This window comes from Anas acuta, chromosome 1 (assembly GCF_963932015.1).
Source record: "Anas acuta chromosome 1, bAnaAcu1.1, whole genome shotgun sequence".
In the NCBI taxonomy this organism is placed as follows: domain Eukaryota; kingdom Metazoa; phylum Chordata; class Aves; order Anseriformes; family Anatidae; genus Anas; species Anas acuta.
This window is the reverse complement of record NC_088979.1, coordinates 62,465,592-62,492,257: the sequence shown is the minus strand read 5'-3', so window position 1 is coordinate 62,492,257 and position 26,666 is coordinate 62,465,592. Positions and strand designations below refer to the sequence as shown.

General features: G+C 41.0%; 1 protein-coding gene across 7 annotated transcripts in view; it reads right to left on the bottom strand.

The window, feature by feature from the left end:
• Positions 1-26,666, bottom strand: part of TMEM255B (transmembrane protein 255B) — a 63,007-nt gene that overhangs the window by 24,869 nt on the left and 11,472 nt on the right. For all 7 annotated transcript variants that reach the window (XR_011095508.1, XR_011095514.1, XM_068679235.1 and 4 more), the window contains one exon: positions 12,924-13,013. Coding sequence is in view for 5 of the 7 variants with exons in the window: in XM_068679235.1 (XP_068535336.1) it covers positions 12,924-13,013 (90 nt within the window). In the remaining 2 variants the exon portion in view is untranslated. The remainder of the gene's footprint in view (positions 1-12,923; positions 13,014-26,666) is intronic.

The following is a 26,666-nucleotide window of genomic DNA, read 5'->3' as shown; positions in this document are numbered from 1 at the left end:
CATCTCTGTAAAGGGAAGTCCCCCTGCTGGCACTCATCACAGCACACAAGGGGCCAGGCTGAAAGGGTCCACCCAAATGGATGGGACTGCAGGACCAGAGCCCAAAATTTAAGAAAGTTAAAAGTCCATGCAAGAAGCCCCAGGAGGAATGGAAAGACAGAAGTTACAGAATCAAGATGGTCTAAACAATTAGTGTGAAATGGTTCATGCACACCCTGATTGTTCAGGCACGATGAGCCTATCTCCATGGGCTTGTCATTTTGAAGCTTGCATGCTCTTCAGAAGATCTGAGATGTTCAAATACATAGTGCTCAGTGCTCCAGAGGCGAAAAACCTTACTGCATATAGTGGTAAATGAGAGCATGGAGAGAACTGCACTGGGGCATACACACAAGGAGATTAGAGGCAGGTTCTGTAAAATTTTTTTAGAGCTATGATAGTTTTAAAGCATTATACGCATATAGATAAGCAATTTTTTTTTAACTTGAATTTCTCATATAAGACTAAATAAATGTATTAGAAGTGTGAACTTTCATAACTCACAACCTTGGTGTGACAGAGCAAAACTACAGAATACCTGGAAACCTGGTTATCGACACTATTTGCAGCTCGACAATCATCCACCCACAGAGAACAATTCCTGCTACATGATATTATTATTCATATTAATCATGGTTTCTTCTTAAAAATGAAACAAACAAAATCTCTGGCCTTTTGAAACCTTTTGCAAGGGCAAAATGCAGCATACACTTAAATACCCTAAATTTTTTAAATAAATAATAATTAAATATATATTTATTTTTTTAATTTAAGGACTTCTACATGCTTTGCTTTGCTAATTCAGATCAATGTGAATAAATGGCACATTTTACTTTGTTCACTCCACGAGATTTTGCACAGAGCAACTCAAAGCACTGGTCTTTTGACAAACGACTGGAAAAAAAAAAGCCAAGTATTATTGTTCCAGTCTGAACTCTGCAGGTGGTTACTACCTCTTCCCTCTATCCCCTCTATCTATCTTTCTAGCAGCTTTACTTTTTTTTTTTCTTTTTTATTTTATTTTATTTTTTTTTTCCCCAGAATAGAAACATCTGCTGATAGTCTAGAAACATTTTTGAGAATAGGAAACAATGAAGGGAATTCTCTTCTGCTGGCAGCCCATAAGGGTGAAGTAGATGATGCTTTTCAGAGCAGACTGCAAACCCTTTGCCCCAGGCACCACCTTTCATAGGACTGAATTGTAATTAACCTGCTTTGTATGCCTTGCATAAATTCCAGCATGGCTACTGCTTTATAAGGAAGGCTAAAGATGGAAGTAGACAGTAAATCTCCCTTGATTCAAGCTGTTGATTCTACTTTACTAAACAAATTCCACCCAGAATTGAATTTTGGATGTCTAGGAGACAAGGAGCACTTTACAGATGCAGAAGACTATAACCTATGGAAACAAGAATATGAACGGCATTTTAAACATGGATCAAATCCTGCTCAATTCCCTCTGTTTTTGCAGTGTAATTATTTGTGTAGAATGTTTAAATGCGGGCTGTTAGATCTCAAGAAGGGGAGGCAGTGGAGCAAGGTCTGTGTCCACCGTGGGCTAGAAGAAGCTGCACTAGTCCTTGTTTTCCTCAATAGTGAAGGCTTTTGTCCTGTTCTGTGGTGCAGAAGATGAAGAGCTGGGAGGCCTGAGGGAGCTTGCTCTCTGGTCCTGTCCTGGGGCTGCAGAAAAGAAGGAGGAGACCACACTGTAGATCTAGAGAGATGCTGCTAGGAAAGGGACCAGGAATCTCTCTTTTTTTCCATCCCATTGACAGGAGAATTGCTCTTTGGCATCCAAACACAACGTATGTACTGGCTAATGGTTCAGACATTTGTATGTGGTTGACACAATGCCAACGGCTCTCCCTCAGGAAAACAAGTCACAGCAGGGAAGAAAATGTGATTCTTAAGAATTTGCAACTCAGCTAAACTTGAAAGGAATTTCAGGGAAAAAAAGAAAAAAGAGCTGTATAACCAGAGGGCTTTATCCCTGCCAATATGAGAGGCTCTGTAAACTAGAGGGAGTTCTCCAAAGAAAGGCTTGTAATTATTTTTCTTGCTGAAAAATATCTGGCAACCAAATTAAAGTACCCTACCAGCTCCTATGTAATATCAATGTATTCAGGCTGTATGCACAGTACTTACCTGACTAAAAATGGAGGAACATCATACTGCAGATTCTTGAGAAATATACCCTGAAGCCTTCCCCTGTCCCTTATTCAGTGTAAGCTCTTTGTGTTCTAGCCTAGAAAACATTTGCTGGATGACAGTTTGGCTGACAAGCCCTTGTATGCATCCAATATACTCCTCACTGGGTTGTCTCGTGTGTTATCTGATAGCTGAGGAATGGTGATTTTAGTAGAGATACTAGTTCAGTTACGGTCATGTCAAAGATTATGTTTCCTTTGCAGATTTGAAATCCAGAAAACCTGAATCAGAAATTCTGACCAGTGCTTTCAGCTGTTTTTAATCTGTGAACCCTGAAATATCTTTCACCAAGGAGCAGGTCCTGGCAACAAGAGTTTTTACCTGACCATAAAAATACTCCACAGGACCCTTCTTTTAAGACTCGGCTCTAGAATGACCTTCTGAAAGAGTAATTTTGCTCCAAGATGTCTGCATCAAGTTAATAAATTCTGGATAAATTTCATGAGATCATGTAAAAAGAAACTTGGGATTTAAAGACATCATTGATCAAGAAACATACATACTCTTGACAAAGCTGTTTCTGTAGTTTACTACCATCCAACCAGTGTCTACTTCATGGTTTCAATCTGTTTAACTCTGATTTCAGCTCCATGCACTTAATTGTGCTTTTGTGTGAGACTAAAGAGCCCTCTGTTATCAGATAACCTTTGATTATATAGATACCATATAGAGGCCAAGACCAATCTGAACTCCTTCCAAGATGATAATGCCTTTTGTGACACACAGAGAAACACAAGAGCTGGAGTCAGCAAACTAACAATACTCCCACAGGCTATACTTATATTGCCAAACAAAATCCAGGGACTGATTTTTGGTCCTGAGTTCAAATAGCCCCATCCACACTGCTCACTCCCATGCAGCTTAGCATTACTCCTCTAGAGCAGATTTGTTTTCAAGAGAGCTTGGGGGGGGGGGGAGGGGGAGGGGGTCTGAAACAGAGCTGCAGTGGCAGCAAGCCATCAGACAAAGTTTTGGTGCTTCAATTTATTCCATAGACATGGCCACTAATATCTCACAAAATACCTGTCTTTACAGGTAATTCAGCTTCCTCTTGCAGTACAACACCACCCTGGGAGATGACTTTGCATTTAGATTCTTTACCAAATGGATGTCTAAACCTTCCTTAGACCTACTGCTTTCCACTTTTCCTGTGGCTGCATCCTTGAGCTAGATGTTCTTTTTCTTTGCTTTGATCATTGTGTGTTGACTGAAAATATTTGCTAAGAAAAAAGGCATCCCAAAAGGCCTCCTTTCCCAGGAAAGTTCTTCTGACATACTAACCTACAAGAGCACCAGTGTAACTGTGGTTGCTGTGGGGGGGATCTTTGCCTGAAAGGAACTGATTTTGCTTGTTGAGTATGTGCCAGAGCAGACAGCAATGTAGGAATTCCAGGCTCTGCTATGGCTGGAAGGGTACAGACAACTGTAGATATCTGTAACTCGGGCCAGGGCTCTTCAAACTAGGTTGGAGACCTGTCCAGCATGAGGAGCTCTACCATCTGAATTGTGATGTTCAAACAAGAGTATTTGTCCTTTGATTTAAGGCATATTCAATCGCATTTTGATGCATGAACATAACTGTTATACCAATGTGGTCATCTTACAGCACAAAAGAGAAGTCTTGGAAGAATGGCTCAAGCTGGCTGCAAGAGTCCTCCTTCGCTCCAATCTCTAACTTAAGGCCATAAAAAAAGAATAAATTTCCCCTTATAATTAATTGGTACTACAGGAACACAGTCAGTGCTTCCCATCTCAATGTCAGATGCAAGATCTAATACTGAAGTGAATAAATACTGTGGGGTAGTTGACCATTGGCTTCAAAACATGCAGAATACAAACTTAAGCACTTTGTATTTAAGAAGTTAACCAATACAATATTTTTTACCTTGGTGGACCACCAATGTAAACATCTGTACTGAACTAGTGCTGGTTTTCAGTTAGAAATTATTAGAGCTCACTCCACTAAAAAAAACAAAAACACACCTCTATGGTATATTCTATTCTATGCTATTATATTAATGAGTCATACAGGATGGAAATGGAATTAAAAGTAATTAGCTGTAATTTTGCCTCATGTAGCAGCATGGAGAAAGTAAAATGCATTTAGTGTTCTTCTCCAGAGAAGCTAGCTAACTTAATTGCGATAAGAAATTACTTATTCTTTGAGTTGAGCTTTCTACCGCCAGTTGTCAAGGTAACAACTTCATTAGACATGAAATACAGCTATTTGTTGTTGTTGTTGTTGTTTCTTTAAATGAAAGGTCAACAGAGTCGTTCAGAACATTTTAGATGGCTTTTTAAGAGATCTGCAGAACCTGGCTTGAAGCATGCAAGGCATTGGTGTAGGCGTGCAGGTAAGGCGTGTTGCAAGCCGAGTTTCTGTAATCTGCACAAGAAACTTCAAAGACGAGGAAAAGACTGAAATTCTCGGCCGTTGTACGTACAACCACCAGATGGTGCCATCAATTCTTGAGTGCACACACGCAGCATCAGCCTTATCTGTCGGGAAGCAGCAGGGAACCAGTGGCTTGGTGCTGTATGGGCATCCCTGCCTGGGCTTCTGGTTTAGGCTCATGGAATATCCTGAGTTGGAAGGGACCCACAAGGACCATCGAGTCCAGCTCCTGGCTCCACACAGGACCACCCAAAAATCAAACCATATTTCTGAGAGTGCTGTCCAACGCTTATTGAACTCAAAAAAGCAGAAATCATCAGATCTTTATGTAATTTCAGACTGTACCTCTTTGACTAACTAATGTCCCGAGCAGAGACCTCCCAGTGTTTGATTTTCAGTCACCACTGGATTCATTGCTTCCAACTTGGTTGTACGCTGGATTTAAACTGAACCAAATGAACACTACAGCCAGAAGACCTGGTCCTGTCCTCCCTCCATTCTCAGCTTTGCCTTCCAACCCTTACCTTGGGTTGCCACTGACTGCTGTGTGTCTGCCTGATAAACTGGATGGAGGGCCCATCCAAATGAGCCAACCTAGCAGGACAAACACACATGGCGAGTCTTCCCTTCAGGCAGGCTCCTAAGTTTTAGTACAGGAGGAGAGGCAGAAACATGAAAGCAGGGGGAAGTGGATGCATATTTTTGACAGCCACCTTACTTGAAATCTCACAATTTTTTTGACCTCAGACAGCTAACCTGAGCTACAGTACTCGGTAATCCATAAAACACTAAATAGGCTGATGCCACCCATTGTCCTCCATGGCTGTGGTGATTCAGTCTAAAGCCATAAAATGCCACGTAACAGTATTTTACACGTGCTTCCTGTGAGAAAATAGCAACGCCCATCTCCCTGATATGGGTACGTGGCTGTAGTGCAGAAAGCAGAGAGAACATATTGGCCAGCAGCAATGTGTGTGTGTCCAGACCCCACAGCTGGAGCTCAGCAGTCCCAGGCAGCCCATGTTCTGACCCACAGGGGTGTGTGTAGACGTCAGGACCGTCACACTGTGACTGCCAACAATTCAAAGCAGAGGGATGGAGGCTGCCTGGCTCCAGAAGGGCAGCCAGTGCCCCCAGGGGAAAAAGGGTTGTACTTGCAGTGTTTCAGCCAGAACTGGGAGTTACGGTGCAAAATAGCCCTGACTTAAATCCTTTGGGCAATCTGAAGGAACTGAAATCCACATTAGTCAAACACTACATGTTGCTGGGGCTGGCTGGGCCTGTAGTTTTATAACACAGTTATTCATTCATTAGCTGGGGCCTGCCATATTGCTATTACTTAGTATGGCAGATTTTGAGCCCTGCCAACCAGAGGTCAACTCACGCTAGCATCACCCAGATGAAAGACTCCATTTTTCCATTCTCAGATGTCTAAGCTTCCTAGAAAGTGAGTTTACATAAAGCCAGTTTTACTAAATAGCAATCTGAGTTAACATGCATAAGGGTAAGACAAATATCTCAGGTTTAGTTTCTAAACCCCCAAATCTATACTCAGCTGATAGGCTTCTGCAGTGCACTAATTTAAGCTACGCTTAAATCATTTGGGTAAAGATCCCACATGAGAACTATGTATTTTAGCCTCCTCTGGTTCAGCTGCAGGCCCAGGGCTTAGTTATCTTGGTATGTTCCATTTTAACTAATTCCTTAAACCACCCCTATCAAGAGAAAGAAGCCAGTTCAGCCAAAAATGAAATGAAAAAAATGAGGAGCTGAAGTGGTTTTGCAGAAAGGGAGAGGAATCTAAGGGATAGTTTAGCACTGCATGGTTTGATGTACATTTTAGATGTCATCACAGACAAGCAACTCAGCCTTTCCACAGCACCCTCAACCTTACTTACACATGTATCCCTTGAATATCTCCATGAGTTTTGTTAACTTCAGTGGAAGAGAATGACACCTATGATAAAAGTAATGCTGGCACATAAAGCCAGAAAGAGTGCAAGAAGGGAGCCCAGGACTGGAGCCTACCTCTTTTTCTGTTCCAGTTTTTGCACATTTGAAGTGTTGAGAACAGCTTGTGAGAATCTGCTATTGTAAATCAAAATCCAATGTGTTGTCTCTGTTTCTAGGCAAGACTGGAATTTAAACCTTTGCTTGAAATGAGTGATGTAATTCCTGAGGCACCTAGCAGCCTCTCCTCTATATACTTGCAGTCACATCAAAATGCTTCGGCTAGACAAGATTACTCATCATGTGTATTTACAGTATACAATTTCAAAGCCACTGCAACATACTTTTTTATCCTAGAGGCGCTAAAATTGAGGCCTTGCCTCCTTTGGAACAGCTACTTTTAACAGAATTCCTTATCCTACATCATCAAAAACCTGCAGGTGGTCTCTCATTTCTCCACCATTTCACTGCTGTGATCCAGAGAAGTCAAGCAAGAATAAAAAAAAACTCCCCAGACCTCCAAAATCAAACCAATCATTCGTGTTTGTGTTTTCCAGTGAAGACCAGCAAATCCTCACTGATCTTGGGCAGGATAATTCTATGGATAAGGATTTTCTATTTTATCCTTTCTCTGGACCAGTTTTCCTAACTTTTCACTTTCCATCACTTTCCCAGTTTCTTATTTATGAAGACTTAAGAAAATTCTTGAATGGATTAGGGTCTATCTATGTGAAAATAAAGTTCTGAAATCACATAACAACATAGCAAGATGTTCTTCTCTTCAGGCTCTTACAACATAATTTCCCTCCAGACAGCCCACTTCAGGCTTCACTCCTGATATGGTGCCTTACTCTAGTGTTTCCTCAAATTTCTGGAAATAATGTAATGAAACTATACTATGTTGTTGGTGTCCTATAAAAACTGAGCTGAAGTGCATCTGATTATGCTACCAATTTGTCACATTCACTACCAGAAGCTGTAAGCAGATTACAATCATTCGAAGAGTCACCATCTATTACACTATTTAAACAAACATTCAAAGATGCGTCCATCCAACACACCCAGATAAGAAATACGGAGGCTGATGTTAGAAGGCCCCTGAAATAATGACTATTCCAGAGGAACGCCTTGGAAGCAGTACTAAGACATTTAACAATACAGTTGTTGGCCGAGGCTTTTACTGGACCTTACAGCTTTCTGTGGCAGAGGAGCCCAGCTCCAGTAACAAAGGTACAGGGCAGTGCATATGTGCAGCAGCTCTGAGCTGTAGATTTTTGCCGTTCCTTCATTGCACCACATAAAACCAGACTCTTAAAAATCACACTCTTTTAAAAATCACTTTATTTTAAAGCTGTTCATGCCTGACTATGAACCACATTAAAACAGAACTTCAGCTAAGAGGATGTAGCAGTAATTAATGATAAGGTGCATGAGGGTCATTTTCAAAGACTTAAGCTTTATAAACAGAGAAAAATAAGTCAATTTGATGATTAAAAGAAAGCCAAAAATGGTAATAAAATGACAATTAATATAGCATCCAAATCTCTTTACTCCTTTCTGCTGGTGATAAATTGAGAAGAGAAATCTAACCTTTAAAAATAGCTGAACCTGAACCTAAAATCCCTTGCTATATTTTGTCAGTTTTTGTATACTGTCAATGTAAAATCCTGCATCTGAGCTGGAATAACTCCAGGCAACAGCTCAGGCTGGCTAGGTGGCAACTCAGCAAAACAAGATCTGAGGTTCCTATGGAGAAGCTGAACAAACACTGGCAAGGGCAACCCTGCGAGCAGTTAAGGCCAGCCGTGTAGTGTGCTGCAATTAGCAAAAGCATCACCTGCAGGCTGGAGGAAGTAATTACTCCTTTTTGATGGAGAGTCATAGAGCCATATCTGAGTAGGGTGTCCAGTTTTAATCCCTCTCCTATATAAGAAAGACAGGCACCAGTTGCAGCTCAGACCAACGGAGAATCAGTAGATGATGAGGGGACTGGAGGATGGGATGTGGCAGGACAGTATGAAGGCTTGTTCAGAGAAAAGAAAGAAAGGCTTCAGGGGATATTTGTTGCTGTACTGAGCTACCTGAAGAATTGTTACACAAGACAGAACCAAAGAAGTGTGTAGAGAAGGGATAATGGCAACTATCCTTAGTTGCAATGCCACTGGTACATTTTCTGGTGTTCTCACTGGTGCTATCCTAAGGTATCCTTCATGTAAGGTATCCTTCACTTCTGCTGTTTTTTGTTTTGTTTTTAAGTAAATCTGCTCAAACACATCTGCCCTGATGTGGTCTGTGAATTCAATTGAACAAGATCAAAAAGCAATTCTTATAGTCAAGAAGAGAGCACTTCCCCTGTCTGAGTCCCTGCTTTCACCTAGAGCTTTCAGGCACATCAGAGTCTCTTTTTACCTCATGCTTCAGGAAAATGTGACTGGCCACGTGACAGTATTGATATTCCTTGATTCCCAGCTTAGTGTGTAAAAAGATGATACAAAGCATTTATCTCCACAGCTTAAAATGTCTGATAATGGTTTTGCTACCTGTCATTTTCCTGATCTCCTCAGGAAGCTCTTGCAGGCAATTTCCTCACTCCATAATTGGATTTCTTGCTGATGGCTACTTTAGGACCTATCTGAGGCATAACTGCAAAGTTAAGGATTGTGTGGCAATGGTCAAGTCTTGCAGTCACGGGTAGGAAGGCAGCAGATACTGCAGGGAATGTGCATGTGAGGTGGGGCAGGGGCTGTCCCTGTGTGGTGACAGGGGGTTGCTGAGTCACCTCCATGAGCTGTGGCACAGCCAAGTCACTCATCTGCTGAATAACAAAATGCCTCAAGCAAACACTAATGCAGATAATGGGTTACTGTGATCACCATATTTTTCTGAAATAACATCAGTGCACATTAATTCTAACTTTGATTTGTTTCATTTGATTCTGGCCTTTTTTTTTTTCTTTTTTTTTTTTTGAAAAGCGCAGCTGTAGGGACCAAGGGTGAGATTAACTTCACACAATAAATTACATCTGCATTATTTTTTAAATTAGCTACTGCTACTTTAAATCAAGCTACTTTTATCTCTCAGTGTTTTTAATTTTATAAGTTCTGTGCTCCAGAGCTTTCTATTCAGCAAAGTGGTTTTAAATAAGTCTTAAATAATTTAAATATTTCTTTTCTGAAATATGTTCCTTTCCAGGAAGATTTTTTGTCAGTTTTATGCCTTCTTGAGAAGAAAATAAAACAGAGAAAGTATTTTCTTATTCCATCCACGGTGTTACAAGAGCAGGAGAAAACGTGCAACAGTAATAGTCTCCCATTTGACAGCAGACACACACTGAGAAAAATCTGTAACACCATGATTTGTCTTCTTAGCACCCCTCCTAGATCAAATAAAGTTAAAAATAAAGTGAAAAGTGGGAGACATTTCTTATTCCAAATTGATGTGAAGGAGGATGTTGTATTTGTTGGACGTCTGAAGACCAGCACTTCAGCTAGCACTCCCCCATCCAGGAGGAAAGGGACCTGGTGCCTTGGTGTCAGCACCACAATATAAATACAGATCAAATACAAACAGATGGAAATGGATTTACATAAAGCATGTCACGGCATGACTGCACCACCTCCGTGTCACTGGATTGTACATCTCCAGCACACTAAGGAGTGCCTGGGCAGCGACCAGCCCCTTCCAGTCTCCAGCTCCACAGAGGCGACCCAACCATGCCCACTCACTGACTTAACCAAATACAGAACTGCCCCCAGGACTGCAGGATGACTTCTTGCTGCACCACTGCAATGACTTCGTGCCTTGTTGTTCCCTTGCGATGACTCTCTGGCCCATATTCTTCCTGGACAGCAGTTCGCTGCAATGAACTGAATCTCTTTTAGTCCATAATGCCGCATCAAGGGCATGTCATGACAGAATAATATTCATATACAATATTGCTCTTTGATTTAGATAGGAAGGAATGCCTAAGTAACACATGTGAACGGAACTGAAAGCCAAAAAAGGTGAAAACTGACACAGGAAATGCCTAGGAAGACAAAAGGACTGATGTCTGTCTCTGTGTTTGAGATTCAGCACACACACTGTCCTCCAACAGAGGAGCTCACCTCCCAGAAGGCGACGGCACATCTAACCTCAGCATAATGGGGTTGTGGCTGCATAATTGCACCACAGTGATAAGGGCAGAGTGGTCACAGTGCCAGTGAGATGGCAGCACACCACAGGGAGGCCATGGGGCTCCATGCACCACCCCGGCTCTTGGGCTGATGGTGAGCAGAGCTGTTAATATAACCTCCTCCCTGCTCTTAGTGTAGATCGTGTGCTATACTGTACCCAAGGATGACTACAAATCACATTACGCTTATATTCAGAATGGCATTGATTTTCTGAAAGCCCTGCAAAGGAATCAAGGGAGATCAAGAAGCTACCACACCATAAAACTTGGTAGAAATACAAGTAAGACCACTAAAAGTGTCAAAGCGGTGCTGAATAGTCGCTAATCTTATCATGTTAATGAGTCTGAGGTAAACTATAGCATTACGAGCCAACAGTCATTGAAAGAGAATAACCTGTCCCCTCAGGAAGCATGAGATTCAGAGATCTTTTCCAGAAAACCCAAGTTGTTAACATTTCTCTCCCTCTACAAGTGCAGTATGAACACTTTCTAATGATCATACCAAAGCAGGACAAAAATAAGCGTGATTCCTGGAAAATCAGGAGTTGGAAACAATATTTGAAAAAAAATGGCAATGGTTTCCTGGGCCACAACAACTCAATTTTTGGCAGCAGGATATCCGAATAAGAATCTGCTCCCTTCCTCTTTTAAGTACCTCCCATGGAAAGGTTCCCTGGGTTTATACTTCCATCCTAATCAGAGACAAAGTTGTACCAGGTGTCATCCAATGCAACAAAAATGCAAACCCGAGTAAAAGCAGGCCACATCAGCATCTGACAGTGTCTGTTTAGCACAAAATATGATTGCAGTGTTTATTCAAGCTCATATTGCACAACCCACTTGTTTATACCAATAGATGTCTCCTCCCTTATGCAATGCACATGGGGTTTTCAAGCCCACATTTTGTTTAAAGTCTTCTTCAGTAACAATAAAATAAAAACTGGCTTACAGCTTTATTCTCCAAGTGATCCAGAGCTTAAATATTCTGATGCATTTGAAAATTATGTATAATTCTACTGATGCCAGTGGTATTATGCTACTGCTTCATGAACATAAGCAGAAAGATGATCAGGACCATGGTATTTTATGGCAGTGAGGGGATCATGTACCATACTTGCTGTGCTAAGCAGCATACTGCATCTGAGTCCTAGTGCCTATTGAAACATACAGGTAATTATTTCCTGAGGTTTTCTGAAATCAAAGCCCTACTGAAAGGTTGGTTTAAGACTGATTTGAGGTGTTCAATTGCAAAAGATAGAAGAGCAAAAAATATAATAAAATTTTAAAAAATCTAATGTTTAAACTGGCATGTTCAAATGATCTCCAGACTGTCTTGTCCCTAGATTGATCCTTTTTGTTTAATATTTTAACTCAAACTCTGTGAGCAGGAAAGAAAAATAATGTGTTTTTGTGTTTTTTTTTTCTAAGCTTGTGTAGCACTTACACAAGAAGGTCAGGTGAAAGACTCCTAGACTCACAGATGGTAAAGAACTGCTAGTAACACTACTGCTACTGCAGTACTGCAAATGTCTATAAATGTCCTTCTGAGGCAAAGATGGCAATAGATTTGGAGAAAGACATACTGGAAATATTCATTGCTCTAATTAAATAAACCATCCTTTGATGGCAGGCAGATGCTGAAGTCTGAGTTTTTCGTACCTTAGTAGTTACCCCTTCATGCTACTTCTAACCAAAGCCTGCCACTTCCTCTGCTGCCTGTGCTCCAACAAAATGTTCCCTTTGTGCTGTCACAATCCACTTCTCTGCTACAGATCCCAAGGGGACTTCTGGTGCTCATCACTGCTCCATGCATTGTAAATTCTGACCATGCTCACAAATCCTATGTGCAAAAGGAAATAAATGCTGGTGGTGATCAAAGTGTCTTCCCTTTATGCATTTTAGCACACCTGTCATTACATCATTTTACATCACATCAGTCTTTGGAGCTCCCTGAGAGATGAATAAGCAGTTGGCACCATCTCTGGGCACTCGCATGATGGGCTTTCCTGTTGATCTTTTGCCAAAAGACATTTCTCCAACAAAGAGAACCATCAAGAAATAATATGCTGCTAGACATAAAACAGAAGAAAATGCTTTCCTGCCAGAAATGACATAAGTAATCAAAAATGAAAGATGACAGAAGATCGCTGTACTTACTATGTGTCGTGCTGCAAACACTCCATCAACTATTGCACAACAGAATGCTGCCACCACGCCAAAGCTGATAAATACAATGGAGGCTACCAGCTGAGAAGAGAAAAGCAGAGTGAGTAATGTTTTCAATATAATTCTTTAAGTAAAACAATCGTAGTATTTTTTCCAGTATTTTTAAATGACATTTTCTCTTGCTGTAATGTGTGTCATATCAGTGTGGCAGGCTGCCAGATACACAGCATAAAAAAAAAAAAAACACAGAAATTCTTGACATTGAGTTGACTTAAAACCAAGTCTACTAGAAAAGCTTAAATCTTTCTTAAGAAAATTAGGTCAGTTGTAAGAGTTATTAAATTCAGTGGTGATTTCTTCTAAATCAACTTATTTAATAAAACAGCAGTGGTGTCCACAGGGAGCATGGCAAAAAGCCATGTTCCTGTTGGCTCGCATCAGTCTCTACACTGGTAGCAACTCACGCATACTGATAAAGGCACTGTAATAAGCTAATACCTAGCCTGGGCACTCAGAAAACTTTTCTCATCCCACACAGTCTATGACACCTTGAGCTCCAGCAAAGGTAGCTTAAAGCAGAGACTCATTGAAGTGGTACCCCTGGAAGGGCTGGGGCTTTCAGCCTGCCCCTCAGTGGCAGGGTGGGTAATGCAAAGGCCAGCAGAGCTCAGCCCATGTCACAGCTACAGTACAAACACCATGCTGTCTCTGTTACCTTCCCAGCCAGCTTTGCTCAATAAATATTATTAATTCTATATCAACAGCACTTTGGAAGGCAAAACTCTTGGCCTCGCCCTTACCAACAGTCAACGGGTTTGTGGCTTGCCAGTGCTTCATTGGGTGTTCCTTCACAGACAAATTTTGATGGCACTGGCTCTTTTGAGGGCATGTTTGTAGGATGCAATGCTGTGAGTGAAGTAAGAGGAGGTGAGTCCTCAACCTTTTGTATGCCTGACAGGGCACTCTCCCCTGGTACTCATTTCCCCAGTGCTATCTGATCAGAGGGATTGCTTCATTCCTTCCTCCCTCCAATTAAAGGGTTATTGACTCTGAGGACTCTGCAACTTGGGTTTGGACAATTGACACCTGCAGGATGTATGGGGAACCTAACATACACTCTCTGGCTATACTTTTAATATAATTTAATATTTCTCTCTCATATTCTTGGCATTGCTGTTGCAAAGTCACAAGAAGAACCCTCAGAAGCATCCCATACGATAGCTCAAGTCTAATTTACCACAGTATTAAGTTATAGTTAATAATTGCAATAGATTAAAAAAATCCCTTTGAAAATTTACAGAACAGTGACCTTAATTGATAGATAATTGATAGAAGAGCACACTTACCAAGAGTTTCAGCTTAGAATTTGTTACTTACCCGTCATTAACTGCTTCTTCACAACATTTATTCCAGAAGTGCCCAGGTACAGATTACCAAAAATCACAGCCACATATCCCCTCTAAATATACAAAACCCATATCTGCATTACGTAAGTACTGTTTTTACATGCCTAAAACATGTAAGATACCACAAAATGATGTAAAAAAAAAATGGACTCTTTTGCTAATGTTATGTTAAGAACAGTATAAAGTCAAAAATGTCAAAAGGGAACAGGGCACTCATGACTTGCTCAGGAAAATGCATATTGGGCAAGTAAGAAATTAGAACCATCAAATCCTATAATCACTTAGGTTGGAAAAGACCTCTAAGATCAAGTTCAACTGTTAACATAGCACTGCCAAGTCTACCATTAAGCCATATCCCTAAGCACCACTTTTATATGTCTTTTAAGTAACATCATAACTGTCTGTTCTGCTCAGCTGTTAACAACAGCTTTGTAAGCAAGTCACAGAATCACAGAATCATCTAGGCTGGAAGAGACCTCCAAGATCACTAAGTCCTCCACTAAACCATATCACTGAGCTCTACATCTAAACGTCTTTTAAAGACCTCCAGGGATGGTGACTCCACCACTTCCCTGGGCAGCCAATTCCAATGCCTCACAACCCTTTCGGTAAAGAAGTTTTGTAGTACTGCATGGGGTTGTTGTGCCCCAAGTGCAGGATCCAGCACTTAGCCTTGTTGGCTAAATTACAGCCTTAGAAGCCCATAGCATTGAACATATAGGTCAAAGCAATATCAAACATTTGGAAATATGAGCTTTCAGTGAATCAGCAAAAAGCACAACTTAAAAGCAGAAGGCCAAACTAGAATCACATCTTTCAAATGCTGTCTGATATACTCTTAATCTCTCACTAGCTCGTGGCTCTCAGATTGCAACTTGTAGTCACAGGTAGGCCAGCACTGACAGGGATTGATGAGTGATGTGAATCCCCTGTGTGGGGAGGAGATGGGAAAGCAGAAGTGGCTGAGGCTGATGGTACTGGCTGATCTTGGGAACCTGCTGCACATCCCCTGCAACCAGCCCCCTTCTGCAGTAGTAAAGCTGAAACCCCGAGAAACCACTGTGGGTTGCACCACCTTTCAACCTCCACTGTCCCTTGTCTCTTCAGCATTACAGGTCATGTCTTGTGAACCTGGCTATCTAAAAATCTTGGCATGAAACTCTTAAGATCAATAAGGCTGTGGGCTCCTTGCAGGGAGTTATTACCAATGCAGACCAGTGGGCTGTGCTGCCCTGTGGCAGGTACATTTGTTACAGTACCTGATCTCTTGATTTGAAAAAGCAGCAGTGTTTAAAAGTCCAGATTAAGTCATTATTGTCTGATACCCTTATCTTGTTTTTCAAGTCATAGCAGTCAATCACATAATTAGTGGGCTTAGCCAGGTGTTTCCAAATTGCGTGAGCTCAGGATCAATTTACTGGAAGTTGACCTCAAGGTGGCTTTTCATTTCACACATGAGCAATTTATTGATGATTTACAATCCCTAAACCAACATTTTCCACTCATGGAGAGAGCTTAAATCACCTAATAAGAGCATGCTGGCCTTTCAATTTCACCATATAGCTCTAAGAGACCCATACAAAGGTGCACAGTAAATTGCAGGATGGACAGGAGCTATGGAGTTGACTTTGCTCTCCTCGGTCATGTTGGGAGGCCTTCTGACTTAAATTGGCTTACTTATGTTTCAGAAAGAACATTGTCCAGCAGGCACAGAAAATCACACCAGTCCCCAGCACAAGCTAGAGGCTAGTACCTCAGCAGCTGTTTTAGATACCCCTGTGAAGCATCTCTGTGAGGCTCGCTAGGTCACGGTTCTGGCAGACGCCTGGTTTCTTCATGGCTCTGGATTATCCCCTACCTACTTTCGGTCAAAAGGCACAACTGTTCAGGTAATGACCATCACCTCTAGCACCAGATGCTTTCTGAGGTGCCTCGTCCTCTCAGTTTGGACTAAGTAGATCTGAAACTTTAGAAAATCTATGGATTTTTGTTTTCTAAATCACTTTGGTATCAAATGTAAGTTACATTATATCTAACAGACTCTCATTTTCCATCCTAAATGGGTTTTTGCATTGCACAGCCTTCAGTGTCTCCGAGTACTGTGCTCTTCATCAAGTCTCTCTGGGATCTCTTTCCAGACAGAGGAAGAATCGCAATTACCCTCATCAATGTAAACTGAGAAACACTGTCAGCCAGTGCCTTTTGCTCTGAGAAGTGAAAGCTTTGCAACAGGCTATGTAAATGTTATGCCACAGGTTTATAAAGTCCTTTTTATCCCCATGCAGATTCTAGCAAACGTATCTGGAAAAGAAATGGCCCAGGCAGTTTGTTGTAGGCTATTGCTAACATTACATTCCCCAAAATACAGTTTAATTCCATGGAGCTTTTCACTGGTTCAACTTCCCCACATCTCCAAGCTCAGAACTTAGTAGAGGCTTAAATAAATTCACTCTTCTCTTCACTCTTCACACTGAGGATGAAGAGGAGAAGTTTACAAAAACTATCACCAACGCAAAGCAGACACTGACTTGTCACACCTGGCACAAGCTCAGCCCCGAACTGCATCTGGCACTATGGCAATGAAACAGGGCTGTAGATTTTTAGCCTGCCAAGCTAAGACGAGAAAACTCATTGCATTGCATATGAGATGCTGCTGTCAACCAAATGCTGCCTGTGTTGTGAGGTGGGAGGGCATACAAGGAGGTGTAATTGTGAGTTAATGCCTGCCCACCTCTTCTTTCCAAAGGCTGGTTCTTTGGTGGTAGCACCGCTGTAACAGGCTCTCCTGGAAGGTTGTCACCCCAGAGGAGACAGGATTATGTCCTGTTCGCTGTTCATTGATGCCAATCCCAGTCATAGCACTAATTACAATGACACGAATTCCTAATGATGCAGACTTCTGTGATTGCCCAACCAATGGCTGAAGAGCTGCTTCCTAGACTGACATCCAGATGAAGGAGGGGAGAAAAAGAAAACATTAAATGTTTGTTTTGAGAGTACCAGTGCTGGTACAGCTCATGAAGAGAAGGGCTGGGACCCCTGCCTCTGGGATCCTGCCTTTCCAGCCCTGTCTCCTGCTGCCTGTCCCCAAGAGGTCCATCCCTGCACGCCAGCTCTGGTGCTTGCCTGAATACACAGCCAGCTAGTGTAATTCACTCACGAGGCAGAAAACTTGTTTGTTTCCCCAAGTAAGTAAATCCAGGTTGCTAAAAGGGGAGACAGGCACTAGACCTAGCACAAATGGGCTGGTGGGACCATGCAACCAAGATAAAAGGGAAGAAAGGAGGAGTGCTGGCAGCAGCTATTAGGTTTTCTCACCTCTTTCATGTAATTTGCACTCCTAGGGTTTATTGAAGTAAAAGGTAGGTTTTAGCTGTAATGAATAAATGATAAGGGCTGGATTGGTTGTGCTGCTTGTGGTCAAGGAGACTTTTGTTTTCCTGCCTGTGAAGAAGTTTGCTGTTTGCCAGCACTGTGTCAGGGTTAATTAGGAAGAACAGCAACGTGAAAAGGCCAGTTGGTGAAACGTGGGGAGGGGAAAGGTCTCATGAGGAATTTAAGCAAACTTGCATGCATAAAAGGGCAGAAGTAATTAGATAAACAAATGTTGGTAACAAATACAGAAACCGCATGAGAGGTATCAATTATTATGCCAAGGATAAAAAAATAAGATCAAAATCCACTTTGAAAATAAAAGCAGCATTTTCCATTCAGATTTTTTTTTCTTGCCCCACATCCAGAATGACAGAAAGGCAGAATAACATCTTTTGTTATTCTTTAGATTGGCACGGTTAATTCACATCATATGTAGGCATAGTGAATGAATATTGCTTTCTCTTTTTCTCCTCCAGTGGTCTTTTTGCTTGACTTGTGCAGATAATTCATTAATTTCACAACTCACAATGACAAGGGACGACAGAAGTGCCCACGGTCAGGAAACATGCAACAGGGTGACTTAACAGTCCCAGCTCTCCTCCAGCCCAAGAGGGCTTGTGTTGCACACGTAAGTAACACAGAGGAAAAAGGAGCACAGGCAACAGAGCCTGCTCACTCCAGCTCCTCCAGGCACACAAAGAGATGTGGAGGAAAGGGACAATTTCCTTACTGGTCAGGTAAGCAAACTTCTTGAGTTATTGGGGACTTTACCTGTGACAATTGCTGCGACAGTTATGGAGATGGGAGGAATTGGCATCTGATCACATTGACAATATGTTCAATGTTGAGCAATGGGCGTGCTGGGTCCAATGGCAGGAGGTGGCCCTGCTGTGTGGCACCCACACAGCGATCTCCCTAAGTGCATAATGCCACATAGCTGTCTGAACATCTTTACAAAGAGTAAAGACTTACCTGAGTCACCAGGCAGCATTACTGCTCTCCTTTACCTCTCTTTCTGCTATCAGCACTGGATTCTCTGCTGCAGATGCTCTGTTATGGATACCTCTGCACATACACAATGATTTCTTCCCAGCAAATTTCCCTGCACACTTTGACTAACTGGGTGTTCAGCTGGCTTTGCCTCAGTTTCCTTCATCTGGAAGTTGAAGGACTTCCTACATGTTTTCAAAACAAATATTTTACTTAAGAGATGCACAGGCAAACCCACCTCAACCTCTTCTTCCATTGCTTTTGGCTTTCTTAATGGTTTTCACAGTCCAGCATGGGGGCACCCTGTTTCGGGAGCACCCATCTATTATCACTCCTACATCCATCAGCACATTCATTACCATCTCCTCACCTCTATTAGTCTTAAATTCTTGTTTTTATTTCAAAATCAGGGAGCCCTCTTTTGCAACATCTTCACTACTGCCTTGTTGAACAGGAATAAAATGACATCACCATAAACGTATCAGGGAATTCAATCACTAGCCCTTATGAAACGTGAGCCAAAGTTATTGAGAAGGGCTCCTTGATTAATATCTTCTTCCTTCTCTCCTAATCTATTATCAGCTACAAATCTAGATCTAAAACAGCGAGAAAATTATTTCAAATTTTTTTATGAGCAAATACTTACTGGAATGACCAACCAACTGAATGAAATCAACCTGTATCAAGTGGTTTACAAGCTCTTAAACTTTAAAACTGGAGCCACTGCTACACTGCAGCCAGAGAATGAATTTGATGTACGTGTAAATAAAGAGAACATATCAAATTCAAGATAATTCATTCACTGATGAGTAAATGCTTGTCTTGAATCAATTAAAATTATCACCACTACTGCTGTGCTGTCTCTCATCTCTGCTGAAACACCCTAATTCTTGGGAGAGTACCAGCTACTGGAGGTCAGCAGATGTTATTAAACTGGTGTTAGACAAAAGACTGAGCTGTACTTGCTTCATGTTATCCAAGACAAGAAACAGAAGGCAACCTGAAGTTTTTTTAATCTCCTGGCATGGGGCTGGTTTTATTATCTGTGCTATTTTAAGCCCCCATAGCATCTGAGGACCCCTGTTCACATCCCAGTACCTTTACCACACAGTTACTGATTCAAACAGCACTGATGTATTTTCTCCCCAGTCTGATACAGCCACCCTAATGACCTGTTTTTAAAGAGATTTGTTTAAATAGCTGCTCTGTTTTTCTGTCAGCCCAAACAGAATGGGCATCAATTATATGATCAAAATCCTTTCCCCCTCTTTCAGCTTCTTACTGCTAGGTAGAGGAGTGCTGAGGCTTCCTGGGGCAGTTCTAGATGTAGTGTGCTTCTACAAGAGATCATGCTCTCCAGTCATCTTATTCTGCTTTTCCAAGTCCTTGCCTTCCTAATCTAACATTTCTAAATAAAAGCACAACTGCAAATTACTACTTTGTTTCAAGAGCTGTTGTTTGGCAATGGACTTACTCATATTTTTTTACATCTCTATGGTTGAGTATTTCAGCTGGTCATCTCTGTTCCTCTGTAGTCAATGGAGAGCTAGGCTCTTCCAGATACCTTCTACACCTACTACAGGATGGGATTAATTACTTTCTGAAACTCTCTTTTTTCCACTGGCTGTAGAGGGACTCTAGATATGGAAGTACCTGTGCTGCGAAATCAACCTGCTGTCAATACGTCTTTCTGTGCTTTCTCTTCTCTTTTTACTTCCCCTCAGTCATTTTGCCTGGGACCTGCAGGGGAGCAAGAGGAGTAATGTGGAAGGAGAAGAGGATGCCTTGGATTTGATGAGGACAGAGTCCTCATATAAAACAGAAGGGAAAAAACAAAAAGTCCTCATATAAAACAGAAGGGAAAAAATAATCAAAAATAGCTGGATTTCACAGCTGGAGAAATGCTAATGGTTTTGGAACAAGCTTAAGCAAGCCTTAGTCCACCAGAAACATCAAGCTGGTAAGAATTCCCATGGTAAATATGAGCAAAAGAACTTATTTAACAATGGTTTAAGACGGTTGCAGATTTAGGGATATCAAATATACAAACAAGAAGTGAAAAATAAATGTAGTATTAAGTGGAATGGACACAAAAGTGAAACATAAATTTAGATTCACTGCTCAGCAGTGCTGACATTATAGGAATTCGGCACATTTTTCCTTTCATGGATGCTCTTTTATTGATGCAAGTGGAGCAAGCTCATTTCATCACTTAAACAGAGGCAGCTGTTCAGAGCAGTATGAGAACAATAAAACAGAAATGAATAGCATGTTGTGTGTCACAGAAGTTTGTGCTTCCTGGTGAAAAATGGTGGAACTGACATAGACCAAGGCTACTACAGCTGACACTGTTCAGCAGCAGGTACTTTTTCAACACCAAAGTCTGTTAGTGTCTTTACAAACCCTCTTACACATTACAGTGACTGCGCTGTTTTCTGATATGTGTATGCTCTTTATCCAAAATGCATTACAATCAAATTACAAGCTTTCATGTACTGAAATTCTGCCTGCTGAGTCTGGAAGATTTTATCTGGCCAACTGGGATCCTCATCTCTTTAATTTGATCTCGTTCTTCAAACAGGATCAGAAACTGCCTGTCTTTTCTGAGCACATCCTGCCTCACCTTCTCACCCATGCACACATGAGAATTTGTCCAGGATTCCTTACCAACGCTTTTTATCCCCTGCTTCCTGCTTGCAATGGAGAATAATTGATTTCTCTATTGTTCCACAAACACATTTCATGGGTCATAAAGTTTACTTTTGTTCTCAGCTGTGTGACAGTAATGCTTTCATTACATAAACACCATGAGAAAACAAACTGGCAGGGAAAAAAAAAAAAAAAAAAGTTCTGTTATGCACTTAACTCTGTGTGATGTTTCCAAGCACAGATCTTAAAGGAACTACGTCCCCAAAGACTTACACTTAATAAGATGGAGGATTTAAAGGGAATTGGTGGTTTGAGTCTCTGACTCTGACTCTGCACCCTCAGCAGGTTCACTGAAGACACCATGGCATGAGGCAGCAGTCAACCACATCCTTACAGACATTTAGAGTCTACATGTAACCCTGCACAACCTGATATGACTTCGAATTTGCCCCTGCTTTAAGCAACTAGTTGAACCAAAGGCCTTTCCCAACTTAAACCTTTCTCTGATTCTGCCAAAACACTGAAAACAGGGGGGGGGAAATAACAGAAAATACCACCCCATATTAAACATTTGGAATGAACATGTCATAATACTGAGTCATTAATAATACTGAGTCATTCAAACCTTACAGAAGACAAGAGGTGCCATGAAGTACGACTTTGATGTCTATACTTGTTGCATATTTATTATGTAGTGGAAATCCTCACTTTTAACACACAAGATCAAAGATCTGCGTTAGAAAACATAAAATATTTTACTTGGTCCTTCATTCATGAAATACTTAATACTAATAAATAAAGTCTCTCTTAACATACTAAGTGAAATAAAATATAAACAACTTTTTAACTATTTACATTTTTATTGCCTATGTAATTTTGTATTTCTTAATTTCATTTGCCTTCATTTTGGAAGATGCTTTCATACCCACAGACACACACCTGTCCTCTTCCTCTTCAGCTGAAATAACTGAACTTCAGAACACCTCCATCTTTTTGCTTTGCTTCTGCACATGACTTTACTGAATATTCTCTTTCATGACAAGGAATAAAATAGACTTCCCAGACCCACTGTTGATAGACCACATGCAAAATCCTTCCCTAGAAGGATTAGAAAGGGGTTACCGAGCAGCTTCCTGCCAAATAAAGCAGCTAATATCCAGGAGGGCACCATGTTTATAGTCTAAAAGGAGACTGGACAGTCTAGACACAGGCTGCCCTACTCTAAAGCTGGGCAGAGTTATGGTACGATATCTTTTGTGATCTCCTCAGCATTATACAAGACAAATATAACCGTCACTTAATATTGGATTGTTCTTACCACTCTTCAGCTATGTAAAACTCAATAGTCCAGCCGAAATCACTGTTTAAGGCTCCTTCTAGTATCTAAAGGGAAAAAGAGACGCCTCTAAATGGCACCTCATTGCAGCAGTCTAGGAACTAGACATAAGAGACCAAGAAGAAGTTCTCGAAGAATAAACTGCTTGACTTTTATCAGCTAATAAGATGCTGTTACATTTTGAAAGAAACACAGATATTTAAAGAAGAGACATGCTTGAGCTCACACAAGCCTCAGTGTCAATGTGAACTGTTTAGCTGTTCCTGCTTCTCTGTGCCTGCTTCTAAAACATGCAGCTAAATCACACAAAATCTAGTGCACATTTACGACTGAAAAGATGGTAATAGGTCTTTTCAGTTGTAATCATTTTAAAGGTGCTAAACAAGACAAGGATGATTGCTAATTTATTCCACTGTTCTCGTTTTTACATCAACATTAATTGTTTTACCCTGGATGCTGTGAAATATAAGCACACAGAAAAGTAATCACTAAAAAGTTAAGTACTATTGACTTTCTCAGCAGCTTGAGTTCCAGTGAGAAATAATACCTCTGTAATGACAACAACTACCTTTACATGATCTGCATGTCCCCGGGTACTACAGTAAAGACTTTTTTCCATTTATTTGTGCAGGAACAACAAAGACAGTCCCAGGAGATCTACAGAATTGTAACTGTATTTCTCTTAAGGTAAACAAGCTGCTTTAATTAGTTTAATGTGTGATATGGAATCTATCAGCAATTAGCATCTTTGATGAAAATCGGTACGAAAGCCAGTTGCTGTCAGGATGTTCAATAGTCATGAAAAGGAAAACAAAGCACAATTTGTTTGAACAGAGCACAGTAGGTATCTGCATCAGTATCTTTTCTTTGTATACGTATTGCTAACCACAACCTTTGCACAAAATTCCTAGGGGGGATTTTCTGATGGACAAAATCTATTTTTAAAATATAATTGGTTCTGAGTAGCAAAAGAGGTTTGGCTCATATACTTCTGAAAACTGGCTCACACACATAACCTCTTTGAAGAAGCTTTTCTTCTGCAACAGACACAAAGCCTAGTGGCAAGAAAATAATCTGAAGTAGTAATGAAATATTACCTCACATACATTCCAGGCAGCACCGTAATACTGCAGTTATTCCAAAACCCAACAGTTATCATGGTGCCCTGGTATCTCTCGGTCACTCTTGGAGGCACTACTGTTTCAGCACACTTATGTTCAGCCTTGTGAACAGAATGGCTTGATGAGTTGGAGAGATGTATGAGTGGAAAGTGTGAGACAGTGCTTGTTTTTTCCACAGGGTTAGCCAAAACCATATGCATTGTGTCTTACTAACACCGCACGTTTAAACAGTGATGAGTCTTCTGGTGCTAGCTTATGCTACCTCCACACTTATCTGTGGAGAAGCCTTTTGCAGTGCTTAAAACCTTCCTTTTGGAAACACCAGGGACTCTGCTGAAAGAGGTGTCTACCTACCTGCTCAGCACTGCCTACAGCTCTCAGCTCAGCCCTACAGCCACAGACCCCCAGCACGCTCCAGCCTTCCCTACCTCTGGATGTAATTTCAGCATCTCATTTTCTAATGGGAAATATGTTGTACTGTAACATGAGGAGATGGCAAGCAAGCAAACAAGCGAGGAGACTTCATGTCTTGCGAGCAAATCCATTTGATTTGAGCAGTGCATTATCTTCCACACATCCGGCTGGACTAAGTGTGCCTGTGTAATGGAATGACTTACAGCTATGCTCTTCCTCAACCCGTGACCTGCTTTGCGGGGTAAAAGGGAGGAAAAAAGGGACAGCAAAACATTATGCTTTCATTTCTGCTGTTTGCTAGTTATAAACATCCCAAATCAGTGCAAAGGCATCTCATCCTCAGTCAAAGGGAGATTTTGTTCTGCTGGTGCCAAGCTCTGCATAACAGAGGCAAGCATGAATGCTGAGAGCTCAGCTGAAATCATGCTAGTCAATGAGGCAGAGCCTGATTCTGCAAGCAGCAGGTCCTTTGAATTTAGGGTTATACCTTGGTCAGCACATTGAACTCCCACTGTGGACACTGGCATGCCAAGAAGAAGGTCAAAGAAGTGCAATGTTATTAATGTCCTGTTTTAAGAACAAACTATTGTCCATTTGGCCTAACTGTGCTTTCATTCCTTCTCAAACCCTGTGTTTGCATTTACTGAGTGCTGGGTTTTTGCTGGACTAGCTCTGCTAACCATTACATATTTCATATTGCACTTAGTGTTTCATAAACCATGGATAAATCCAGACTTAGAGAGGATAGGTCACAAATAAATGCAACTTCAAGACAAAGAGAGAAATAGATTTATGGAGAAAAGGTCAATTAAAATGGATTTTTCTCTAGTGTAATTGAACCTGCATTTATTTTCAATTTTAAAAACTGAAAATGAAGCATTGAGTCATTACAAGGGCCAAAAAATTGCCAGAGCTACACTGGGTTAAACTCAAATTATATAGATGTAACTGTTCAAAGGAAGTCCAGTTAAAATAGAAGTAACTGAGTAAATAATTCCTTTTCTTCCCCACACACTTTTGTCATGATGCAATGAACAGAATTTTTAGTTACCAGAAAATGATATTTCTGTTACATTTCTATGCTTATCTAAGTCTTTGAAGTCTTATTGATGACTGCAAATTTGTTTAAACTGCCCTAAACCTTTTCAATTGAATACACTTAGATACACTCCAGGGAATAATCACTGTCCTCAGCTGTGGTATGATGTAAACCCTTTCCAACTCATTTCCAAAGCGTCTGAAAACAAGCAGCTCAGCCTTAGACAGTGTTCCAGGCTTAGCACACTGTGGATGATGCTCAAGACAAGACGTATAATTAAACTTTCTAGTTACCTTCTTGGTCTGTTCCCCAACTCAACAATCTTTCAACAGCCAGATCATAACCGTTAGAAACTAGTTTTCATTGTTCCAGTCTAGTAAATGCAAACGAAGACTAAGACCATATACCTATGTGTAGAAATGAGGGACAATAGTTCTTAAAAACAAATAAGCTGGTTTGTTACCAGCAATATTAATAAGGCCTAGCCTGGTGCAGATGAGCTGACACTGCAGCCTTTACCACCATGGGGGATTTACACTTCTTTTCTGAACCCACATATGAATTTCCACGAAACCTGAAGGTGCTGCACATCCCTGAATTCTCTACCTTCCTGCCAAATTTGCCTGAGATTGGCCAACGCATTTAAAAAATGGAATAGGGAGGAGAAAAAGACACAGACAAACATCATGGCTTTATCAGTCTCACCTCTGGGAAACACAGCTAGAAACAAAAGTTGAAAGTAGGAGAATACCTGAAATACACCACTGAAACTTTTAGACAATGAAAAAAAAAAAAAACAGTTATTACAAAAGAAGTTTGACTATAAATAATCAAATCAAGACTGGAATTACTAAGAAGAAAGCAGGAAATCACAGCAGACTACTTCTAAATTGTTAGCAAGGTAAATCAAACATTTCCTCCTCTGAGCTCAACAGCACTCTTTTGATTTATACCTGTGAAGGTTCTGCATTATGAAATGAATTGTATTTCATAATGCTTAGCTATAATCAGTCTACTGTACAGAGCACGTTGGACATGCTGTTGATCAACCAAAACACTGCAATTTTTTGCTGAGAGCAAGGAAAGTATAAGACTGCACAAGTCCCATATACTTTCCTTTGCCCAGAGGGACCCAAGGACTTTATTTGACTTCCTCACATAAATAAAAGCAAGCAGTTTGCAAAGCCAAGCTAAATCTAAAAACAAACCACAAAGTATCATCAGATCCTGTCTGATCTGGCCTTGATAGCAAGAGCTCTGAGGTTTGTTTTCTTTTAACATGTATATTTTCAGGAAAGTGTTGCAGACTTAAACTTCTCATGCAGGATGAGATCGTCTGTTATGGTAGAGCTGAGAACATGGCTCACTGCTGCTCAGACTGGCACATCCCATGTATTTTACCTC